The sequence below is a fragment of the Conger conger genome, chromosome 12 (genome assembly GCF_963514075.1).
Source record: "Conger conger chromosome 12, fConCon1.1, whole genome shotgun sequence".
Classification (NCBI taxonomy): domain Eukaryota; kingdom Metazoa; phylum Chordata; class Actinopteri; order Anguilliformes; family Congridae; genus Conger; species Conger conger.
Genome location: NC_083771.1, coordinates 40636226 through 40660431, shown reverse-complemented (window position 1 = coordinate 40660431; position 24206 = coordinate 40636226). Strand labels below are relative to the sequence as shown.

The 24206-nt window shown below is 41.8% G+C and overlaps 2 protein-coding genes, 1 long non-coding RNA gene and 2 other non-coding genes across 5 annotated transcripts; 1 reads left to right on the top strand and 4 right to left on the bottom strand.

Annotated features, from left to right (window-relative positions):
- Positions 1-2954: 2954 nt before the first annotated feature.
- dipk1b (divergent protein kinase domain 1B) lies at positions 2955-16069 on the top strand. Its single transcript, XM_061263699.1, has 5 exons — positions 2955-3687; positions 9657-9791; positions 13784-13891; positions 14208-14384; positions 14838-16069. Exons 1-5 carry the CDS (start codon positions 3622-3624, stop codon positions 15648-15650), a joined length of 1299 nt encoding a protein of 432 aa, XP_061119683.1. The 5' UTR covers positions 2955-3621; the 3' UTR covers positions 15651-16069.
- A 924-nt stretch (positions 16070-16993) lies between these two features.
- On the bottom strand, positions 16994-19669 carry LOC133142372 (uncharacterized). Its single transcript, XR_009710176.1, has 4 exons — positions 19589-19669; positions 18586-18660; positions 17840-17908; positions 16994-17401 (listed from the first exon to the last, which is right to left on the bottom strand). It is a non-coding gene; the product is annotated as an uncharacterized LOC133142372 (long non-coding RNA).
- On the bottom strand, positions 18008-18141 carry LOC133106145 (small nucleolar RNA SNORA17). The gene has a single exon (XR_009704316.1). It is a non-coding gene; the product is annotated as a small nucleolar RNA SNORA17 (small nucleolar RNA).
- Positions 18789-18922, bottom strand: LOC133106144 (small nucleolar RNA SNORA17). The gene has a single exon (XR_009704315.1). It is a non-coding gene; the product is annotated as a small nucleolar RNA SNORA17 (small nucleolar RNA).
- Positions 19670-22070: 2401 nt separating the features above from the next.
- On the bottom strand, positions 22071-24157 carry mrps2 (mitochondrial ribosomal protein S2). Its single transcript, XM_061263415.1, has 4 exons — positions 24020-24157; positions 23618-23731; positions 23330-23459; positions 22071-22974 (listed from the first exon to the last, which is right to left on the bottom strand). Exons 1-4 carry the CDS (start codon positions 24042-24044, stop codon positions 22365-22367), a joined length of 879 nt encoding a protein of 292 aa, XP_061119399.1. The 5' UTR covers positions 24045-24157; the 3' UTR covers positions 22071-22364.
- Positions 24158-24206: the final 49 nt, after the last annotated feature.

The window sequence follows — 24206 nt, the reverse complement described above, 5'->3', positions numbered from 1 at the left end:
ATAATGATAACATTTATGTAGAGATTTTTCAGTTAATTATCTATTAACTTTTGCCAGTTACCAATGTTGCCATTTTACTTCTGCCGTGGTTCTTGGGCTTTGAACCCTGAGATAAAATGAAAGGCTCTGATCTGCATACAATCTCTGAGACAATGAACAAGCTACACATATCCTGCACCAAACTGTTGTTTTGACATGAATATTTTGCCTTTTAGGCACTGATTTTTCCCATCTTCAACTCGGCTCACGCTTTCCTCAAAGGCATTATTCTAAGCTCTCTGCATTCAGCGTGGTAATTGCACCTGCTCACCCAATTGCTTTGTTTATTAAACATTACAAAAATATCCTGATAGAGTGTTGTATGCACCTGACGAACATATTAGTGTTCTGATTCACTGTCCTGTCACCCGGTCGTGTCCTGTGGAGAGTTGAGACTACTCAATTAATTTAGTAAAATTGCATTTACATTTTATGTTGTACACACACACACGCACATACGTGCATGCTTAGGACTGTTAACACTTTGGGTCTGTCATCCATGTTATGTCTGGTGGCTAAGCAAATTATACTTATACAATTATACTTGTAATACACACTCTGTGTGAAATGACTGTGGGATGTTTAGGGATTTAGAGTGAGAAAGGAGTGGAATGGTTGTAAAAACTGGTGCCACAGGTATCATGTGAAAGAGCTTAGTTTGCTGACAGCAGACTGCCTTCCCTAAGCAACCCTCAGGGAATTACTGCACTGGCCCTCGCTGACATCATGTCTGCCCAGCATCTTAGGAGGCGTGGAAGTGAAGAAGCTCCTCTGAGCTTGGCGGATTAACAATAGAGAGGCATTGACAGCCAATGTGATATGAATCTTAACAATTTAAGACCCAGAGCCCATATGCTCTGCAGACTCTGACCGCATGCCAGCCTCACTGAGCAAAAGGACCACTGCTCATTCCACAGAGAGGGCTCTTTTCATTGTTCCTGAACATTATCAGGCACTGAAGGATGAGCCCTATTTTCTCTTCCCAGAATGCCCCCATTCCATTTTAAATCGAGGCTGCCAGTTATTAACAGCCCCCGTGTTTACTCAGAGACACGGCTATTAAGTTGTCACAAGCTATGTGCAGAGGACGCAGACAGTGTCCATTAGGTAGGCATTAAATTATACATGAAGAATGAGGAATGTTGTAGAAAGATCCCTAAATTGAATAGAAAAGTGGATGACAGAGAGAGAGAGAGAGAGAGAGAGAGAGAGAGAGAGAGAGAGAGAGGCTGTTGCCATGAGGATTTACTAATCAACCTGACATCTCTTGTGGATTTGTGCAATCAAATTCTCAATAAAGAAAAAAATGTCCAAATGTATCACAATAAAAGCGAAAAGGTGTGTTCTGCTGTGCTCCAGTTCACTGGGGTAGGTCAAATGATCATTCTGTACTGGACACTGAAGCACAGGGTCTCAGTCAGCAACAGCACAAATACACAACAAACTGTCAACGATACTGGATGTAGTGTGAGGTTTGTGGGTGTGCATTTGCTTTGCTGGTTGCATCACTATGGTGCTTCTAGAAAAGCATCTGGGTCTGGTGCCTTGGTGTACCTCTGTGTAAGACCAGCATATAAAACATAGCACTAAGGGAATGGCAGAGCACAAGTGGCCTCTTGAACCAGATTAGTATATTATATGCATCACATTACATGTAGGCTCCTGTCCATTGATGTCTAGAGGGGATGGGAGTGTATATCAGCCAAGGGGGAGTGTATATCAGCCAAGGGTCTGTTCTCTGATGCTGAACAATAGACCAGCCTTCCTTCAGCTCCACAAGTGCTGTCCAATTACAGTGATTGTGAGAGGAAGTGTGCTTGTGCTACTGAACGTGGTGGTTGGGTGGACTGATATAATCCATGGGGAGGTATTAACAACGGACTGTAAAAAGTAAAAGTATCACATTAGAAATTGGAATCACTTGTATGCAGAGAAAATAAACTGTCAATAAGCAAGACGGCGATTACTATCTTCAGCTCTTCAGTTTTCATTTATTTCTAATCATCCTTTATTTTGCAATTTAAATGCTATTATTAGAAATGGATATGGTTATGATCACTGGGCAGAACAGGGATCGGCATCCCTGGTCCTGAAGAGCTGCAGGGTGTGCTAGTTTTTCATTTTGACCTTAAAATCAGCAACCGATATGAGTTAACTGTGTAATCAACTGCTTTCATTGATCAATTAAGTGCTGAGTAACAAGGAAAGCCAGCACACACTGCGGCTCTCCAGGACCAGGGTTGCCGACCCATGGGGTACATTCTTAAATAAAAGGTAGAGTAGCTATAGGCCTAGCCCATATGCTCTGTAAGAAAGTAGTCTGCATTTGGGAATTATGCTCCAGGAGGAAACCTACTGTGGCACTCCTATTATTTATGTATTCTTAGGTTTCAAATATTTATAAAAGAATACCTTCAGAAGTGAATTTTCAAGGGAATGATTCTTTTCTTGTCTTTAGCTAATGCTATTACATTTAATTTAATTTTGCAAATAGCAGGAGACAAATTCACTAATGTCCATATCTGTATTATGAAAGAAAGTAGTCTTGCGAAAAGATGTCAGTGGCCCTGCGCCCTTTGACTTCTCGGCAATACTTTGCATGTTACAAAGCATTTATACTTAATCTATTTAAGGCATTGCCTGTCTTCCCACTACAACATTCGCGTATTTGGGACGAAATATTGCTATTTCTTTCCAGTCACCCTCCAAATATCGCTTGACCGTTCACTAAAAGTAACATGCGCTTTCCTGTTTTTAATGTGTATTTATTGGAAACAATTTTTATTTTCAGTAAAAGTCGGAGGATTATAAACGGGCATCTTGTTCGAGCATCACTTCCCCTTTAATTAAAGCTTCACGTCTGATTCCGTGAAACGCAGCGGGTGCAGAAAGGAGACTTGTGATGTATCAGCGTAGAAACCAGATACCTCCCTGACAGTTCTCAAACGCGGTAGCTAATACCACAAGCATTTGGGGATCTCGATTGATGCAACTGCCCAGCTGAAAGCGATAGGAAATTGTCCCAACAATAGTACTTAGCGTTCGCTCCTTACGGAATTTGAAAAGAACATCGACTTCACTGAAGAGGGATATTTTACATCCATAGCTAGCTAGCAAATAATCCATTTATTTACCACTAGCTCTCTATCTTAGTGAAAGACATGTAGCTAGCATTTTTTTCTATTTTAAAGGGATAGCTTTGGAATTATTTTTCCACGGTGATCTACATTGCGCTGTGACTAGTTATCCCGCTGGATCTTGAGGTTCTTGTCTTCTCACCCCGCGTGTCAGAGAATCCTTGCTCGTTGACCCGGCAACCAGACCATTTCTTCTAGACGCAGTGTTGTAAGGTTATTGTTAACGGGGTTTTTTTGTTCATCAGAAGAACGACATTTGAAAGCACATGCACATGTCAGGCAAAATTGACACCTTTAGAAACGGTAAATTTGGTAATCTTGGAGGAATTGGGTGATGCTAAATTATGTTTTGCGTGGACAATGCTATGAGATGTGACTCGATTGGAATAAAGGTACACTGATTTGCCAATCATCCGCAACGCTGAAAGCTTCTCCGGACATAATCATGACGAGGAGTTTAAGAAGACTCGTGCATTTAGTGTTGTTTTGCCCATTGTCGAAAGGCTTACAGGTAAGGACAGTTGTTTAAAACCATGGAGATGACGTTTTAAGACATTTTGCAAGATAGCTAAAATGTTTGCTAGTGTGAGCTAGCAAGGAGAGACGCATTTCAAAAGGGCAATTTGTGCGAACCCATTCTGAAATAACCTTAAGGTTAACCTACCAGAAATGAGCTAGGTAGTTCTGTACCGTTATATTAATGAGCATCAAATTATGGAAGTAACACCTATTGTTAATAGCGAGGTGCACTTCTGCATTGGTTCTAGCTAGCTTGTTATGTGATGATAAGTCCGATCACCCAGCATGCAATGCCAATTGGCCTCTTACATTAGATACGTCGAATTAACAGTTTTTTGTGTTGATGGATTCAACCTCGTTGGATCTACATAACAATCGACATTGTTACTTTCTGTAATAGCTATAGCCTCCAGTGGGCTCCAGAATTATTGGCACAGTTGATTCATATGCGCAGAAATACTGTAAACTAAAAAGGAATAGTTATTGTAATTTAGCTTCCTATTCCAACATGAGTAAAGTAGTGCGCTTTATTAATGATTCAATGGAATCAACCAAAGTCTTACATTCTTCTAATAAAAAAAATATTTCCCCCAAAAAACAGGTTCCACAATTATTATATTTATACTTTGTGCAAACACCCTTGGCAAAGATGATAAGGTTAGAGGAGGAGGTGGAGGTTTTTTTTTTTTTTTTTTCAGTTCATATTACATGTTTTTGATGGGATTTAAGTCTGGCTGAGTGGTCATTGCAGAACATCAATTTTGTCCTGCTAGACTTTCTACCAAATTCCAGCTTCCTATTAGAGACGACCAGATTTTCTACCTGGACCTTGTTGATTTCATTGTACCCTTGATTTTAAATTGTGCCACTGGACCACTGGCAGCAAAACATCTCCAAAACATCAAAGACCCACCTCTGATGATTGGTCACATCTGACCATTTCAGTTTTTATTATTGACCTTACAGTGCTAAGTGGTATGATTAACTGTTTATATATTTGTTTTTACCCATTACCAGACTTGTGGCGATCAATTACCATCCGTCTCTTCTGAACTGATGGTTCTTTCGCTTTTCCCATGCTATTGGATGACAAAGGGATTTTTCATGTTTATTACCCAATTTTTATACTCTAGTGAAACAGGAAGTAATAGAATGACACATATTTCCTTTAGATTAGATGAACTAAATTAACATTTTATTCACAATTTTGCTTTGTTTGATTGTATTTACAATAATTGTTAGGGGTACCAATAATTGCTTACTATTTGCAGCCTTTTTTTTTTATGCCAATAATTCTGGAGCCGTCTCTCTTTTCTCTGTCTCCCTCTCTCTCTCTCTCTCTCTCTCTCTCTCTCTCTCACTCTCTCTCTCAGACACACACACGCATGCACGCACGCACGCACGCACACACACACACACACACACACGCACACACACACACACACACACACACACACACACACCTAACATAGCCTAAAATATTAAGACCCTACCCAAATTGTGATTTTTTTATCCCCTACCCTAGGTACCCATCCAAGGGATACTGATGACCAAACCTTGAAAAAGTGTTTAATTTTTACAATTTAGGAAATTAATACAAATTAAATAATTTCATAAAACCTGCTGCTTTTCAAATATGAAAACTCTGTAGAATTTATATCCAACCACCAACATTTGAACATGACTTCGTTTTCAAAACAATGTCTTGTTATTTGTGTAGATGGATTAAGCCAAGTAACAAGTAAACAAGTCTGTTGTTTTTCAATTCCATGGAAAGTAGAATACCATATCAAGTTTGTGTACAGAGAATGCTATGTTTCTTTGGCCTGTTCTAAATTTTATGCTTAGAGGACACAACCATGATGTCTGTTAATGATAGCAGTAATATCCACGTAATTAATTAAAAGGTAATTAGGGCTGATAAATTATATGACGATGTTACATTCTTCCTCATTATTCATGATGGATAGTCTCCTAGTCCAAAAGATATGTCTATTTAAGAATGTATGCCCTCATTATGTCAGTGTTCAGTTCCCCCACTAACAAACAAAAGATGCAAGCTCATAAGTATGGTTTTGATGCTAGTAAAAATGTGAAATTAAGAAATCCAGCTCCTTAGCAGACCCTACAACAAACATGTGATTAAACATTTTTGCACTTTTCTTCTAGCAAATTATGCAGTGGTATTGACAAAAATTTAAAACACTATGGCCCCCTAATACTTCTGCAGATACTTGCTAGGAATAGCCTGATTTTTATTAAATATTGTTACCAATAAATTGTTACATAGTGATATTATCATGGCAACATTAATATGCATTTCAGTGAAAACAAGAATATTATACAATGTTGTAAGCTAACACGTTTTGTTTAATTTTGCAGTGGTATATATTTTTACAATAATTTGACATTGCCAATTGTCAGAAATTTCAGTTCTACTATATGGATCATCACTGTTTATTATCACTAATACCAGAAAAGTAAGCAGTTTCACATTGGCTTTAAGATATATCAAAAAGTGTTTCAGCGCTGCACATATATTCAAATATTACTCTACATTCCACAAAGTGTGACCTTTACAGATACAAAAGAACTGTCTTGGCCTTTAGCGTCATTGATATTTCGTATTTTCTTACATTAAAAAGCCCCTTATAATAAACAAAACAGGGAATTGAGTCAAAATAATTTTATATGCATGGCTTACTGTTACTAATTGACCATAATTTGGTTTTATCTAATGCTATTTTTGATTTGATGATGTAGTTACATTTAGAGATACTTTGCGAACCGATTTAAATGTCAAGATAATGGTTCTCTTCTGACATGCAAAGCCCATGGATAATTGTCAGAAATTAGCAAAATAACTTCAGTAGAAAACCTGAACTGGGAATGCTTTCAATGACAGAGAATTATCAAACAACAGAACAAGGAAGCAATCTAGGATGTAGGCTAGCCCTTCACAATTTTTTGTAGAAAATGTCTGTCTTATAGAATGTTATGAAACATACAGTACATAGACACTGATGTAATGTTGAGATTAAAGGAATATTGTCATTGATTGTAGTCAGTTCAGGTGAGTAAGAATGCTTATCTGGTTTGTTTTTCCTCCACTGTCTTTGGCCGAGTTATTTTGGGAGAAAAGACCAATCCCTCAGAAGAGGCAGAGCAAGGCAACAGAAACGGCAGACACAGAAAATGCAGGCTATTCAGGCCCATCAAAGCACAGGGCAAGAGAGGCTGTGGTAGGCCATATGCTATTTAATGCATATTGATAGGTGTTTGTAACCTTGTACCTGCGACATCCCATGACAACATACCAACAAGTCATGGCAACAACGAATACGGATTGCTGCTTCCTCAGCTGATATGGAGTTAGCTTCAATTGTTTGTTGTCTATGGACTTGGTTAACTCCCATGTGCCCTATGGCATTACACGACCCCACAGGTTTTCTACAATGACCAGGGTTATGGTTTCATGGCATTTAGTTGCAGTGTGGCCCAGTTGAGAGATGTGCATTTCATGATATTAATTTAAAATGAGGGCACAGAATGATTAGGATGCTTAATTAGCAGTTTTTATTCGTTGCAGGTGTAATTACAGTAATCAGGGAAAAAATGTCACTTCTCCCTCAGCTAGTGGGGCTGCAGTGGTAACTAAAGCTGTGAATTTAGAAGGTCAGCCTGCTTGAAGATGCTTTTGCACCGCTTAAGACACCTGGTAATATGAACATATTTTGGACAGAGGGAGGTGCTGGCCAAAGTGATAACAGCGTGTGCAAAGCGCAGGTTAGTTGTGATGAATTAACGGGAGGGGGAAACACAGGGCTCTTTGTGCCTGGCAGCACGTCTCTGGTGCTTGCAGTGACTCGTTCGTCCCTCCCAGAGGGCTTTGCTGCGCTCGGTCATGCTGCCCTGCTCACTGAGGGAGAAGCTGCTCGCGCTGCACTGCGGTCACTTCCCGGGACTGTTCCCAGATGGCGTGGACCCAGGCGGAACTGGTCACCCGTATACTCTATGTAAGGGCAGGTACTAAGATGTCCTTGCCTTCGGCAGACTCACCTTCTGAATGAAAGATAAGGGGGGGAAAATCAGAGGGAGAAAGGTAAATGCATTCACCATGCCCATGAAAGCACTCACTGATAATCTTCATTCAGGTCAAAGTCATTGTTAGAACTGTCCAACCAACCCACACTTAACTAGGGTTCATTAATTAATGACTGAATGCCTTACGTTTCTATCACGAACAGTGGGCTCCAGAATTATTGGCACCTCTGATAATCTAAAACATTATAGTTATTGGCATAAGCTTTATTTTGCCTAAAATAGTGTGCTTTATTAATGATTCAATGGAATCAACCAAAGTCTTACATTTTTCAAATAAAGAATTTTCTCCAAAAAACAGGTTCCCGTAATTATTGGCACCCCTGGTTTAATACTTTGTGCAAATACTCCTGGCAAAGATGACAGCTATGAGTCTTTTCCTGTTATTTGTGATAAGGTTAGAGAACACATTTGGTGGGTTTTTGACAATTCCTCTATGCAGAATTTTTCAGAATCATTGATATCCTTGGGATACTCCCCTCTTCAGTTCCGATCACAGGTTTTTCATGGGATTTAGCTCTGGAGACTGAGCTAGCCATTGCAAAACATGGTTATTGTTTTTACTTAACTCTTTCTGTGTGGATTGTGATGTATGCTTGGAGTCATTATCTTGCTTGACAATCTAACTATGACCAAGACTCAGCTTCCTAGCAGAGGCAACCATATTTTCTGCCAAGATTTCCTGGTACTTCGTTGAATTAATTGAGCCATTGATCGTAAATGGTACCCCTGGACATCAATGACTCACCTCCATATTTAACATTACTGTAGGTATGAAGTGCTTCTCCTTGTAAGCGGCCCTCTTTTTCCACCAAACATGTTGATGGTGTGTGATGGCCAAAAAGTTCAATGTGGGTCTCATCTTCCCATACCACTCTCTTCCAGTCATAATTCCAATGATGTTTGGCAAACTCCACCGTACACTGACTGTATTTACGCATTAATAAATTGGTGCTTCGGTATCTTAAAAAAAACATCTGCTCCATGCAAATGTTTTCACTGCTGTATAGGCCCATAAGTCAAGTCTCAGGTCATTTTCCATGTGTCCTGTTGAGCACATATTTTCAACGTCTGATATTCTCCATGAGCTTGATGGTGATTGGTCAAAAGTTACATCACGCTACCCAGGCTGCTTAAAGAGCTGAAGTCACTTAAAAAAAAAAATGCAATTACCTGACAGACCAAGAGGTTGTGATTACATTTTGTTCAGGATTGCATTGCACAGAGCTAGCCATAGGGCATCCATCACAAGATTATTGCTGTGTCGGAAAATGAATTGCATGTATCAGGAGAACTATTTGTTTTATTGACCTCAGGCTTGGTTGATTTAACAGCTCTCCCAATGGGTATTCGGTTTTGATTTACAAATAAATGAAATCTGGAGAAATTGGGTCACACATTTCAGGCACTGAAGGCCATAAACTAGCCTTGCAAAACTAGCATTGACAAAAGTATGTGATGTTTTGTGAAGCTGAAGTGATGAAACTTTGGTACAGTATATGTGATGTAAAATTGAGCTAACGAATCCCTGCACTGTGAAGCTGCCAGTGCTCGAGCATGTCCTCCGGACAATACAGAAATACGGCTGTTCTGTAATGCCTAGTCCCAAGCAGAGAAACAAGCAAACTATAGAGGTTGTGGTCCAAATATCTAATCTGTTCATTTGTATTATAACTATCTTGTGTCATGAAATATAAAGTAAGGATGGCAATCACATTCATGAATGGATATTGTATTCGTTTGTGTACTGTATGTAAAAGCATTGTGTTTTGCCCTGTTTGTTTTAAACCTTCCATATTGTTTCAGGTAGTATTGATGCCTCCGCTTCAGCTGCCTCTCTTTCATCTCTTTTCCCTGCAGAGTCGTCTCCCAGCCATCAAGGTGAAGTACCTATTCCTGGCGTGGCTGGGTATCCTCGTGGGAAGCTGGGTGATTTACATGCATTACTCAACCTACTCCGAGCTCTGCCGTGGACATGTCTGTCACATGGTCATAGTAAGTAGACTTTTTTGTTGCTTTCTCTAGTCATGTTCCAAAGTGTGATGTGGGACAGTAGTGTTGGGTGGTTTACAGAAGTGTGGCCCTTGTCAGACCCCCAAAAGAAACCAGTGTCTGCTGTTGCTATTCTCCTGACTGGTAATCCGAAAGATTTGATTGCACTTATAGCACAATTGCCTCCATCATTCTGCCGCATCTAGATTGCCCCAAAGCTACTGACTTGAGATTACATTATGTAAACCTTTGGTTTTCTTTATACAATGTAGTCGTGAAAAAATTGTCATGGGAAAACGTTGATTTCGTTGATGGAATGTTACAAAGGTTGGCCGGGTTTGTTAGACATACAGATCATTGATGTTACAGCCATTTTGAGAGTGTCTTTATTTGATGATGATTTGGAGTGTATTTGATCTTTGTGTATAAGGGGGAAAGTGGAATTGGTTCTGGGAAGCTTGTTAATACAACCTCCTACGCACCATTTGCATATAGCCATTTCAGCAGTAAAATTCTGCACCATTGTATTCTGCAATCATTGAACACACCGTTTAATAAATTGCATTAATTTTAATCTGGCACTCTCTATGATTCACACCTAGAGGTTCTAAGGTCCAAACAAACAAGTTACACAATTGCAATACACAAAATATAGAATCAGCCTTATAATGCCTTCCTTGACTTTATTGCACAACTCTGATCCTTGTGTTGACAAACAACAATAAAGGACTGCAATGGCAATCAAAAGCTTAGCATCTAGATATTGAAAGCTTTCTTATACATGCACTGAGGAAGCGATTGAATACACGACTAATCAGAAATAGAGAAGCCAAGAAGCCAATTGTCCAGTTACTTTTGGTCCCCTAAAATAGGGAAAGTGTGTATAAAAAGGGATGCAATTCCTACACGGTTCACCTGATATGGATGTAAATTCTCTCAAATTATAGGTGACAGTCTGCACTTTAAAATCATATTAATTGTTTCATACGGAAATTGTACCACAGTCCAAATACTTTAATTGCTGCTGGAAGTGGTGTTGGTGGGCCGGAAGGGGGTGATCTTTTCCGTCTGAATCGTCAAATGATCCAAAATGCCCCAGCGCAGTAATGGTGACACTGTGCTGTAGGAGACGGCATTTTTCGGATGAGACTTTAAACCAACTCATTGTGGTCATTAAGATCACATAACTCTCCTTGCAAAGAGTAGGGGGTTCCCTGGTGTCTTGGCTAAATTACCAACCCTGGCTCTTTCAAACTGCCACCTAATAATCACCCCCTGATTCAATTGGCGAAAAACATTGTTCTCTCCCATAGCTGGTGTGTGGTGAGCGTTCTGGTGCAAAATGGCAGCTGTGCGTCACCCAGGTGGGAGCTACACGTTGGTGATAGTTGAGGCGAGTTTCCCCCCTCATCACTGTCGGTGCTTTGAGTGTCTAGAAAAGCGCTATATAAATATAATGATCTATCTATCTATGCCACATGCTCATGACATCTGGCTGAAAGCCCACCCAGAGCCATCTGTGCCTTTCAGCAGCCAGGCCCACATTTCAAGAAGACAGGGCGTTGTCCCAAGCACTGAGTAACAGGGGCCTCGCAGACTAGCAATTCCCACATCTAGTCTGACAGGAGTGACAGCAGGCAGGGGAACCATGCCATCTCACTGCAACCAGAATCAGGCCTGTGGTGGCTGAAGGCATTGAAAATAATACAGAGGGGCCATTGAGAACTTCAGTAGGAGTATGCTTTCTTTTTTGATCAGAGAAGAACTGCTGATGCTGAACACATATCTTAGATAATAATCTAAGAAGTCCTGGAGGCGACATGGCTCAGGCAGTAAGATCAGTCGTCTGGCAGTCGGAGGGTTGCCGGTTCGATCCCCCACCCGGGCTGTGTCGAAGTGTCCCTGAGCAAGACACCTAACCCCCAAATGCTCCTGACGAGCTGGTCGGGGCCTTGCATGGCAGCCAATCGCCGTCGGTGTGTGAGTGTATGAATGGGTGAATGGAGACGCATCAATTGTACAGCACTTTGGATAAAGGCGCTATATAAATGCCTGCCATTGACCATATCAGCAGTGCCACAGGTGGGACAAAGTGTCCACTCGTGTTTGCTCCTGAACAGAGCATCCGCTGTTCCATATGGCCTAGCAAGTCACCTGTTTTCAGCAAAAGATATATGGTGCTTCTATGTGTATAACAGTGGATCCCTCATCATTTGACAAAGTCATTGGGATCATAAGATAATGTTCCTTTCAATCTGCATCAGTGGATGTAATTCGGAACAACCAGTGATTGAATCCCAAAAGGAGATGTGCAAATACATGTCCTGCCTGATGTTAGCTACTCATGAGGTTGGTATTGATTTTTCTGGAAGTAAAAATGGATCAAAATGCTCCAAAACAATACAATTGTTTATAGCTGTACTTTCTTGTTAACAGTGTCTTTTTTAGTTTATAGTGTGAACAAATAGCTCCATCCTCTGGCACTGGACAATATCATTGCAAATATATCGTTCTGTTCTATAATTGTTTAGACATGCTCAGCTGTGTATCCTCTCAACCATAAAGCCTAGCAGGTCTCCCAGTCAGGTACTACACAGAATACACCACTTTATAATTGCAGTACAACAACCTAAGTACATCATGTAACTAGCTGCATTAATAGATCATTTTTAGAACATTTACTGTTAACATTTTGAATGTATTATAAATTAGTACAGCCTATGAACTAGATCAAGTCTGAAAATTCACATTTTAGCAGGCCCCATTTTAGCAGTTATGTAGCTAGCTGTAAATTGTGACCTGCTAGCTTCTAGGACTTCTTAGATTATTATCCAGGAGAACCAATGTTTTCATGTTTTGACTTGCTTGTGTTAGTGAGGTTGATGACAATAAATTGCAGCCTTCTATGAGGTACATTCTGATGTTATTAAGGCTTAGTGTTTAATGTTCAAGCGTTGGAAAAAGCCAGCTGAAACCAGGTCTCAGCTGTCTGGTAATGTAACCTAGTACTACCAATGCTCTATTTAAACCATTTTTGTTCCTATTATTGCATTTTTTAAACAATAAGCCAGCTGTCCTGAAGTAATTGTATTCTTGATGGGGTCAGATTCTGGTCAGTGAGGCTGGTTAAAATGGCCATTACCTCAGTCTACTCTGATGTCATTGCCTGTAGTTGTCAATATCGTGCAGTCTGAATACAGTGTGTGCTAAAGCATATCATGGCTGGTACTATCAGCCTTACTTTCTCCTCATTACAGATTTAGGCTGTCAGCTGGCGTGAATGTAGCTGGGATTCAGGTTACCCAGGATTAATAACATTATCCTGCAGAGATGGAGAACATGGGCCCCTGATACCCTGCTCCTGGGGGTCCTTCTCAGGCAGCAGGATAGAACGGAAGTCAGCTGTTCTCCGTTGTGGGGCCTCCAGACATGCCACTGTGTCTGTGGGCTAGGAACAGAACAGCGTATTTATGATTCTTATTTATTCTTTAAAGATGTCTGAAGGACACTGTAGTATTGGAACGCACCCTTTGTTTCCTAGCTCAAGAATCCTTTGGGAGCCTCCTCGTTCCTGCCCCTTCAAGGAGCATTTAAGGCGGTCCTCACTCCCAGTCTTGAACAGCTGCAAGGCATGCTGCTGCTCTTGTTGTTACTCAGTAGTTACTCACCTCACCTGGTTTCTTGGCTCTGAATTTGGTGCCGATACTGGGTGGTGAAAACAAAAACCAGGACTAGGAGTGAAGACCACTGACTTAACGTGTTGGAATATCCTTAATGATGGCGGACCTTAAATGATTTTCGAGACGGGGACCGATAGAATAAGCGATTGGAATGAGCCCCGTGTTTCGCCTAAACTGAGCCAGAGGACTGAGTCTGGAACGGGACTAAGTGCATTTCCCAGAAGGCAATATGAACTCCCATCCATATGGCATTCACCTGATACAATGCTCCTCTTGCTGAAACCATTACAATTCCTGTTGTTCCTTTCTCCCCAGTGTGACCACTACAGGAGGGGAATCATTTCTGGCTCATCCTGCAAGTCCCTGTGTGAGCAGAACACCCTGACACTGCAGAGCTGCATGTCCACCTCCCCCACCCATCAGGTGCTCAACACAACACACAACACAACTAACAAACCTCTGAGAGACAAGCAGTGGAGCACACTCAAGACAGGATTCATACCGGGCCAGGATTTTGACAAATATGCTTATAGATCACCCAGAGTGAGGTGGATTGCTAAAATGTGGCAACCTGAACAAGAATGTGAATTAAGCTTTGTTCCTTCTTCCCAATCTCTATGAAGTAAAAGGATGATTAAGACAACATGATGCCAGTGATATTTCTGGCTGTCACACAGTCCTTATGCTCAGACCAGGTGACATTGGATGTAACAGGGTAAAGTAGTGTCTGTGCTTGCAGGTGTATGGTGGAGTCTGGAAGGAGAAGCCAGTGATTATAAAGTGTGGTATTGAGGAGACACTTAGGGGTGATGGGAGTCCGGACTCTGTGCTCCGACAAGAGATGACACTCTTTGATAAACCAACCCGGGGCACGTCCATGGATGAGTTCCGAGAAATGCTTCACAATTTCCTCAAGGTTTGTGATCGCAATCTTCGTACCCGCAGTAATCTGATGTATTTCATGAGTCAATCTCTAAAATTGAATCACGTTGAATACCCGAGTTTAGAAATGACAATTTGACCCCAAGAGTGATGCATACTGTGTTATAGAAGACTGATGCTGTGATGCATGATATATTTCACCTGCTGCCCTCAAATAGCAAGACACAGCAGATTGAAGCTCTGTGCCAAAAAAAGCCAAATAGTGTACAAGCAAGGATTAATAGCAGCAGAATATATTTTGGAGCATTTTGCACTGAATGGAGTCAGATTCCCTTATTTGTCTAGCTAATTCCCTACCTTATGAGATTCATCACAAAATGATGCTCATTCATCTTAATTAGGCATTACTCTAATTAAGAGCTACACTTGCTGAAGTAAGGCAGTAAGTAAAGGAAACCTCACACTGTCGTTTGCATCCCACCTGCAGTCAAATCTGGGGGAGCAGCCCTCACTGGGAACGCTGGTGGGACGCATCATCACCCTGGCTGATGTCAACCAGGACGGGAAGGTGTCTCTGGCGGAGGCCAAGTCGGTGTGGGCCCTGCTCCAGGTCAACGAATTTCTCCTAATGGTGGCACTGCAAGAGAAGGAGCACACACCGAAGCTACTGGGCTTCTGTGGCGACCTGTACGTCACAGAGCGTGTGGGCCACAGCTCCCTCTACAGGCTGGAGGTTCCGCGGTACCTGCAGCCGCTGGTCCCCACCGCCCTCAGCACCAGCTTGAACCAGTGGCTGGCGCCGGCCTGGCCCCGGCGCGCCCGCATCACCATCGGCCTCCTGGAGTTCGTGGAGGAGGTGTTCCACGGCTCCTACGGCAGCTTCTTCATGTGCGACGCCAGCCCGCGCCACGTGGGCTACAACGGCAAGTACGACTGCAAGATGGCCGACCTGCGCAGCGTGGCCTCGGAGATGGCGGTGCGGGGTTTCCTGAAGGGCCGGCGCTGCGAGACCAACATCGACTGCACCTACGGCAAGGACTGCACGGCCACCTGCGACAAACTGGTGAAGCAGTGCAACACCGAGGTGGTGCAGCCCAACCTCGCCAAGGTATGCCAGCTCCTCCAGGAGTACCTGCTCTTCGGGGCCCCGCCCGACCTGCGGCAGGACCTGGAAAAGCAGCTACGCACCTGCGTGACGCTCAGCGGTCTCGCCAGCCAGATGGAAGTGCACCACTCCCTTGTCCTCAATAACCTCAAGACCCTTCTGTGGAAGACGATCTCCAACACAAAATACTCCTGAAGCACAACGAGGTCCCCACTAGACCCCCCTCACTCTTTTCAGGATTTTTTTATAAAGACAGCTGATCATCTGTAGTATTACCATTATTATACACTAAAATGAAAATGTATTAAATTCAGCAGCTCCCCCATTTCATCATACATTAAGTTATTCGCCAGAATATTTTGAAGGGAAAAATGAACTATCCTTTTTTGTGAACTAGAGGAATTGCAAGAAAAGTGCATTATTCTAGATTGATCTCTTTTTTCAACTAACAACCTTAAGTGTTGTTTTTTTAGTGTTTGTCAAAGGAAAAACCATGAATTGTTTTTGATTAACTATCTGTTAAGCTTCCTCAGGGCCATGCCTGTATGGTGTTTATTTATGGTCTTGGTAAAGCAAAGCCTTTAGTTTCCATAAAATGTATAACAATGGACAAAGCATTCAGACTAATATTTGGATACATCATTTTATTCTGCCTTGGGGAAAATACTTCCCTGTATGAAGAACGTGTAGGCTTGTGTGTACGCATTTGTACATAAGGCAAGTTTCAGTGTGCAGTATGTTGTGAAGAAACATTTTTACACAGAATCTGGAGTACAGGTTCCCAGTTCATCAGTATGGTCCCAATGAAGGTGGGTTGTCTAGTAGAGATGACGAAAATAATGGAAATTATGAGTTAACCTTTTCCCAAGAGCCTACAGGTTGTAAATAGTATTCAAAGCCAGTTATCCAGGAGTTAATCTACTTTCAACTATAGAGAGTGTGTGTGTGTGTGTGTGTGTGTGTGTGTGTGTGTGTGTGCGCGTGTGTGTGTGTGTGTGTGTGTCAACTAGGTCTAAAACGGACAATGCAAGTCAAAAATGTCCCATCCGTCCTGAGACTTTATGGGGAGAATGTGATCAATCACGTCTGATCTCTCACATTCTCCCCATAAAGTCTCAGGACGGATGGGACATTTTTTAATTACATTGTCCATTTTAGACCTAGTTGACGTCTTTAGGCAAGCCTTTGGAAAAAATCACCCCTCAATTCCCCCCCACCCCTCCAATGGACTATTAAAAATTAAGACTGATTAAGGTTGATACTTCATAGCATTACCCTTGAGCTCCATTCCTGCCGGCAAGATGCACTCAGTGGCCACTTTAATAGGCACACCCATCTAGTACTGGGTAGGACCTCCTTTTGGCGCCATAACCGCCCAAGCCCCAATTAAAAGGATTGTGGATTTAATAAGGTGCTGGAAACATTCTAGTGATTTTGGGCCATGCTTACTCAACTGAATCACAATTTCATGCCAAGAACACAAGAGCTAGAAATGTAAATGTGGTTTTTGGGTTTTGAAGACAAGACCAAAAGTACAGTTTAAAGACAATCAGCTTTTAATGGATTTGAAATTTGACAAAAGCAAAGGCTTAAAATTGGGGACGGGCAAAAGGCAGAGCATCACAAAATATTTCTGAGCATATTGTAAGGTAACGTTTCAATAGAACGTCCCCTTTAGATGTACACCCCAGACTCCACCACAGCCCTCATGTGAAATTACGTAGTACTTTACCTGAATGTGCCTGTGTCACTGCAGCCTTTCAGCAATAAATATACAAAATGTGCATGGCGAAAGCTCTCGCCCATTTACCTCCTGAAGGTTACCTACCCTGCAGTGCCAAGTGAAGTACAGACCAGTAATTAAACATTTATTCAAGGAGGCAGCTGCCATTCGATTTCAGACTTCAGTTTCAGGTCAGGGGAACAAAAGTACACACACTCACCACCTGTCAAAACAAAATGTCAGAATTAGAATGTTCTGTGAGAAATCATGGCTGTGTTCTTAGTCATTAAAACAAACCAAGGTCTTTTTCATTTTAAATGGAAAAATCTAGTTCAAATTTGCCCTGCTCCCCAGTCTCGAACATGGCTTCTTGTTATGCCATCAATCATAGCAAGACATAGGCTTAAGATACTTGCTGCACTAGGCTTGGGATATTCAGCACAGTCACTTGCAGATTGAGTTTTTTCTTCTTTTTTTTCTCTTAAATGCAGGTTTATCCGTGCAAGTAAAATGTAAATCACGACAGGACCTTCAAATAAATTCAACTTCATGCTGCATTTTAATAGTCATTAACTGCAATACTGGGCACAGCCAGATCTGAAACCAATAAAGTTTCCATGTTAAACCAGGCCAGAGCTAGTAGTCATTTCCCAGTTCCTACCTGGTTGGTGGGCGTCAGATTCATGGTCGTTTCCATTGTTCAACTACGCAAGGGACTTCCACAAAATCACTAAAAAGGTAACAGAAAACAAAATGACTCAAAACATTGAGGTGAATGTTTTGGCTTCCATCAGTGACTTCCAAGAAATGACTATGGTCTTGGTTAAATAATGTTTGGCCATTAATCATTCTCAGCATCCACTGCATGCAGGGTACTGAGCGTAGACATGGCCAGATATTCTTAGCCAACTAATGACACAGACACGACACCAGCAGTCGTACTGCAACGCCTCTAGTGGCTGTATTTAATAAGTATACACAAGGTTTAAAAAAAATAATAATTAAAAAAATTAGCCATTTATCCGTAAGAGCATACAACGAAGCCATATTGAACAAACCAACTGGGTTTTAATGTAATATATCAATTTACCATTTAATGTGTAATGTTACCCAATTGTTGTTAAATATTGTAATGCAGTCAATGTTCACCATTTAAAAATAAAATAAAAAATGCAAGCTGTGTAGCTACACCCTGGACGTAGCCATCCGCACCATCCATGTCCAACATGCAGCATGAGGTTCCATGTTTTGAAGGAATCATTGTGCACAATTTGTGCTCTTCAAGCTACATTCTTATGGTGAACAACACTTATAACGGCTTGATCTGACAAAACATTGCCATGCTCAGGCCAAGCCTCACCACCAGGGATTGCCATATTTAGCCCATATATTGCTTGGAAAACAAACCTATGAAGTTGGTGTCATATGGTGTCAGATTCATGGTGGTGTCCATTGTTCAACGATGTAACTTGCACAAGGTGGCTAAAAAAAAGCCAAGGAAATGCAAAATTAGTTTTGTTTGCATTCGAAATTAAAATTTGCAAACGTATGGATGTTGTGGCTCCCCTCTCAAGGACTTCAGAAATTCCTATACTCCGACTTGGTAAAATAATGTTCGGCCATCAATCATTCTGAGCACCCACTGTATGCGGAGTACTGAGCGTAGAAATGGCCAGATATTCTCAGCCAACTAATGACACAGACACGACACCAGCAGTCGTACTGCAACGCCTCTAGTGGCTGCATGTCAAGTATACATAAGGTAAAAAGTCATTTATTTTTAAATAAATAAATAAATCACTTTTCAACGTTACAATGAATATACATAATAAAAACAACAAGCACATACCCAAGCATATTGAACCAAATCGGTCTTTATTGCTTTTAATGAACAAAATGTCAATACAAGATAATTCGCGGTTTCTTTTTTTTTAAAGATCTATTTACAAATTGCATGCGTAGCATTAGCCATTGCTCAATATATTCGGAGTCTGATAGCAAATTGTAAACGCACGCTGCACGCCCACTCTGCACGCCTAGCCATTCGTCGTCCATGTTCAACATACTTCACGACCACGTGTTTTATTTTTTACGTCCAGACCATCCACATTTAACAACGACAGTAGTTGCATGCCATTACCAATTTAAATGCTGTCATTTTGTTATAAATCCACAAGCCAATTTAGTCGTGGACAACACGAGATAACAGATTACTAGTATATAAAGCTAGAGTTTACCAAGTAGCCTTCAGCTAGCAAATTGAATGTAAACTCGATCTACTTGTCTAATTTATAATATCGCTCACTAGCCTAGATTACACGTAATTAGCAAGCCGATTAATAAAATTCGATACACGGTGCAATAACGTAACTCGATAGCTTAAAATATTGACAGTTACTACTTCACTCACCTCCATACTCGCAACGCAAATAAGGAAAAGGAAGTTCTGGATCTTGTGGTCCCGTTTTAAAGCTTAGGCGCACGAACACTTCGGAGGGACAGCGTATCCTCCAATAAAAGGCGGCTTTGACAAATATCAAGGGGCCTCATTGGTTTCAAGAATCTAAGGGCGGGGCTAGTAACAACATGAGAGAAGCCGACCAAGCATGAAATCAGAAGTGGCGGTCTGCTCTCTCTCAATGGCAGGGGTGCACAACAAGGGCAGGTCTGTTTCAGGATTTTGTGCCAACTTCTCTTCATTATTTCATCAGCTCGATCTTAGCTCATCAGTTTTTTCAGTGCTTAAGAACAGGAATTAACCATCATAGTTCAAAGCCGTCAGAAAACGAAAGGGAAGGTAATTGGTTGGAACAAAAGCCAGTACGCGGATCTGCCCTCCAGGATCGGAATTGTGCACCCCTGCTCTTTGGGCTTTAGTACTTTAATGCTCGCCAATGAAGAACTCTGCCTCCGTAGGTTGTAGTTCGATTGCAGACCATCCAGGCGCTGGGTAACGGTTGAAACCGTATAATCTAATATATACATAAATATTCAAGCGCGCAGGTTCACACAAACGATTTGAATTAACCTACTAGGTTACCAATTCTGCCGAGTGCCGTGTGGTCGTAGTTTTAGGTACAGTGCATCCGGAAAGTATTCACAGCGCTTCACTTTTCCCACATTTTGTTATGCAACAGCCTTATTCCAAAATTGAATAAATTAATTTATTTCCTCAAAATTCTACACACAACCCATAATGACAACATGAAGGAAGCTTTTGAAATTTTAGCAAATTTATTAAAAATAAAAAACTAAGAAATCACATGTACATAAGTATTCACAGCCTTTGCTCAATACTTTGCTGATGCACCTTTGGCAGCAATTACAGCCTCAAGTCTTTTTGAAAATGATGCCACAAGCTTGGCACACCTATCTTTGGGCCCATTCCTCTTTGCAGCACCTCTCAAGCTCCATCAGGTTGGATGGGGAGCGTCAGTGCACAGCCATTTTCAGATCTCTCCAGAGAGTCTGGGCTCTGGCTGGGCCACTCAAGGACATTCACAGAGTTGTCCTGAAGCCACTCCTTTGATATCTTGGCTGTGTGCTTAGGGTCGTTGTCCTGCTGAAAGATGAACTGTCGCCCCAGTCTGAGGTCAAGAGCACTCTGGAGCAGGTTGTCATCCAGGATGTCCCTGTACATTGCTGCGTTCATCTTTCCCTTAATCCTGACTTGTCTCCCAGTTCCTGCCGCTGAAAAACATCCCCACAGCATCATGCTGCCACCACCATGCTTCACTGTAGGGATGGTATTGGCCAGGTGATGAGTGGTGCCTGGTTTCCTCCAAACATGACGCCTGGCATTCACACCAAAGAGTTCAATCTTTGTCTCATCAGACCAGAGAATTTTGTTTCTCATGGTCAGAGTCCTTCAGGTGCCTTTTGGAAAACTCCAGGCAGGCTGCCATGTGCCTTTTACTAAGGAGTGGCTTCCATCTGGCCACTCTACCATACAGGCCTGATTAGTGCATTACTGCAGAGATGGTTGTCCTTCTGGAAGGTTCTACTCTCTCCACAGAGGAATGCTGGAGCTCTGACAGAGTGACCATCGGGTTCTTGGTCACCTCCCTGACTAAGGCCCTTCTCCCCCAATTGCTCAGTTTAGACAGGCAGCCAGAAGAGTCCTGGTGGTTCCGAACTTCTTCCATTTACTATTGATGGAGGCCACTGTGCTCATTGGGACCTTCAAAGCAGCAGACATTTTTCTGTACCCTTCCCCAGATTTGTGCCTTGAAACAATTCCTTTGACTTCATGCTTGGTTTGTGCTCTGACATGCACTGTCAACTGTGGGACCTTATATAGACAGGTGTGTGCCTTTCCAAATCATGTCCAATCAACTGAATTTACCACAGGTGGACTCCAATTAAGCTGTAGAAACATCTCAAGGTTGATCAGTGGAAACAGGATGCACCTAAGCTCAATTTTGAGCTTCATGGCAAAGGCTATACTTATGTACATGTGATTTCTTAGTTTTTTTATTTTTAATAAATTTGCAAAAATATCAAAAAAACCTTTTTCACATTGTCATTATGGGGTATTGTGTGTAGAATTTGGAGGAAAAAAATGAATTTAATCAATTTTGGAATAAGGCTGTAACATAAGAAAATGTGGAAAAAGTGAAGCACTGTGAATACTTTCCGGATGCACTGTATAGGCTATGCTATGTATTAACCGACTACACTACATTGCGACAAATTGCGTAGGCCTCTTTGCAGAAATTTGATTGTTTGATTGAAATCTGACATTAGTTTACACAGAACTGAGAATACTCCCCGATTATGATGCATGGCTGAAAATAAAACACAAAAGTTGCATCCCTTAAACTGCCTATATTGTAAGTTCTAGCTGATTAGAATTGCACTAATTTGATTATAAAACAATGCAGGGGCTTAGAAAGAATCATTTTGTTTTAATGTTCGTTTCCATGACATACAAGTGATATTTAATCAACATGCATTCAAGAAGAGAGATGGCAGATTAAAGTTAACCTATCAAGTTCCGATTCCGACAGCTGGCATTATAGGAAGCCAAATTATGCCAAAACGGCTCCACACGTAATGTACAACAATATACATGTCATTATATCACTGCATTTGTCATATCAGTCCCTCCTATGGACTGCAGTCTTATTCAAACGGGACAAGAAAGCAGATAACGCAAGATATGAGAGGCCCTATGCTGCCTCCTATCAAGTCGCTAAGGGGGGGGCGGGGAGTGAGTGAGGGGCGACCGAGTGGGTCTTCGCAGGAGCCCCGTGTTCTTGTGAGGCAGGTCTGGTGACGCCATGCAACAACTCCATCTGCTTCCTCTTCTCCTTGGCACGGTTAATGGTCATCTTGAACAGCTTGCAGTAGAGCTCCATGGAGGAGGGCGTGTCGTCGTTGCCGGGGACCGGGTAAGTGACCAGGCTGGGGTTGCAGTCCGAGTCCAGCACACCCACCGTGGGGATGTTCATCTTTGCAGCATCGCGGATGGCCACGTGCTGCTGGAACACATTATTGAGGGTGTTGAGGAAGATCATGAGGTCAGGGAGACGGACGCCTGGACCGTACTGAACGTGCGCGTTGGTGAGCAGGCCGCCTTGCCAGAAGCGCGTATGGGCGTACTCCCCACATTCCCGGGCAGTGTTCTCTATCAGGTGGCTGAACTGCCTGCGCCGGCTGACAAATAGGATCACCCCGCCTCGGTACGCCACGTGGGCAGTGAAGTTCAGTGCTTGCTGCAGGTGCTTCATTGTTGTATCTAGGTCAATAATGTCCTGCTCCAGCCGACAACCGAACAGGTAAGGCTCCATCAACCTGAGGGAGAACAAACACCCAACTATAAGGACAGTTTCTGAACTGATGGGTTTCCTTTGTACGGTTTCCATTCATGTTATAATTCAATACCATGTCATTTTAGCTGGATGGACAACACTGAATCAACTGATGTCAGCAATAAATTAACAGATGTGTAATAAAGAAAATATAAATACATTTTAGTAAATAAGTATGTCAGCAACATTACACAACTAATGCTACCATTTTTATCAACAGTAGTATTGACAATAGTGCCATTTTTCTTTTTTTATTTCTTATTCTATTTTTAAACACATGAATCCAATGCACAGAATTATGAGCGTGTAAAAGTAAAGCTCACTCAGTCTCACCATACCTAGATCTGCAGCCTCTTTTGTGGCCAAGGTGAACCTTAGCTTGAAATAGGTCCTTTAGGGAGAAAAGTTCTGACAAGTGGAAGTAGTCAGGGTGCTTCAGGGGCAGGGTGAGAATCTTGTCGTCTGGAGCTATACAGAATTTGAGCAAAGAAAGAGGTGATAAGGACACGTACAAAATAAAGGTCTAGCGACAATATTTATGTTTATAGGAGTAGTCTTTAATAGATTATTAAAAACGTTATATAAAACATGAATACACAGGAAGTACAATGGTCCGAAATCTTTACCTTTGCGGTCATTCTGTACGTGATGAGTTTGTGCGACAATTGCAGTCCCATACCAACGGCTCTGGAAGCCAAAGTGTGTGACCGAGAAGAATCTATGGCTGCCAAGCCGTAAGGCTGAAATATCCACAAAAATATCCCCATCATGTTAGCACATAGTTGTAATGTGCAGGCACTAACACATTCTAATTAACTAGTCTCACTTCGTATTAGTCAAGTAAAATGGCTAATACGAAGCTGTTGCCGGCTAACACAAATACAATTTTTCGATATAGCCAGTGGAATCTACAACCCAGTGTCAAATGTAGCAAGACAAAGCGAAGAATTAACGCAATTATCCATTCACGTAGCAGTCAATAAACTATGAACATCTGTGAAACACTCATGGAAATAAAACAATTTCACCTTTAGCAAGATGTCCTGATGCCATGCCGATCTTCTTACATTCCCACTTTGGGTTAAACAGCAACGGCAATATGGTATATGTAGTCCACAGCTAATTTAAATGCGGTTTACACGTAGCCCTCATGCGCAGTAGTGGACTGCACCTCCCATCAGCCCTCCGTATATTCCGCGCATGTACAACTTTATT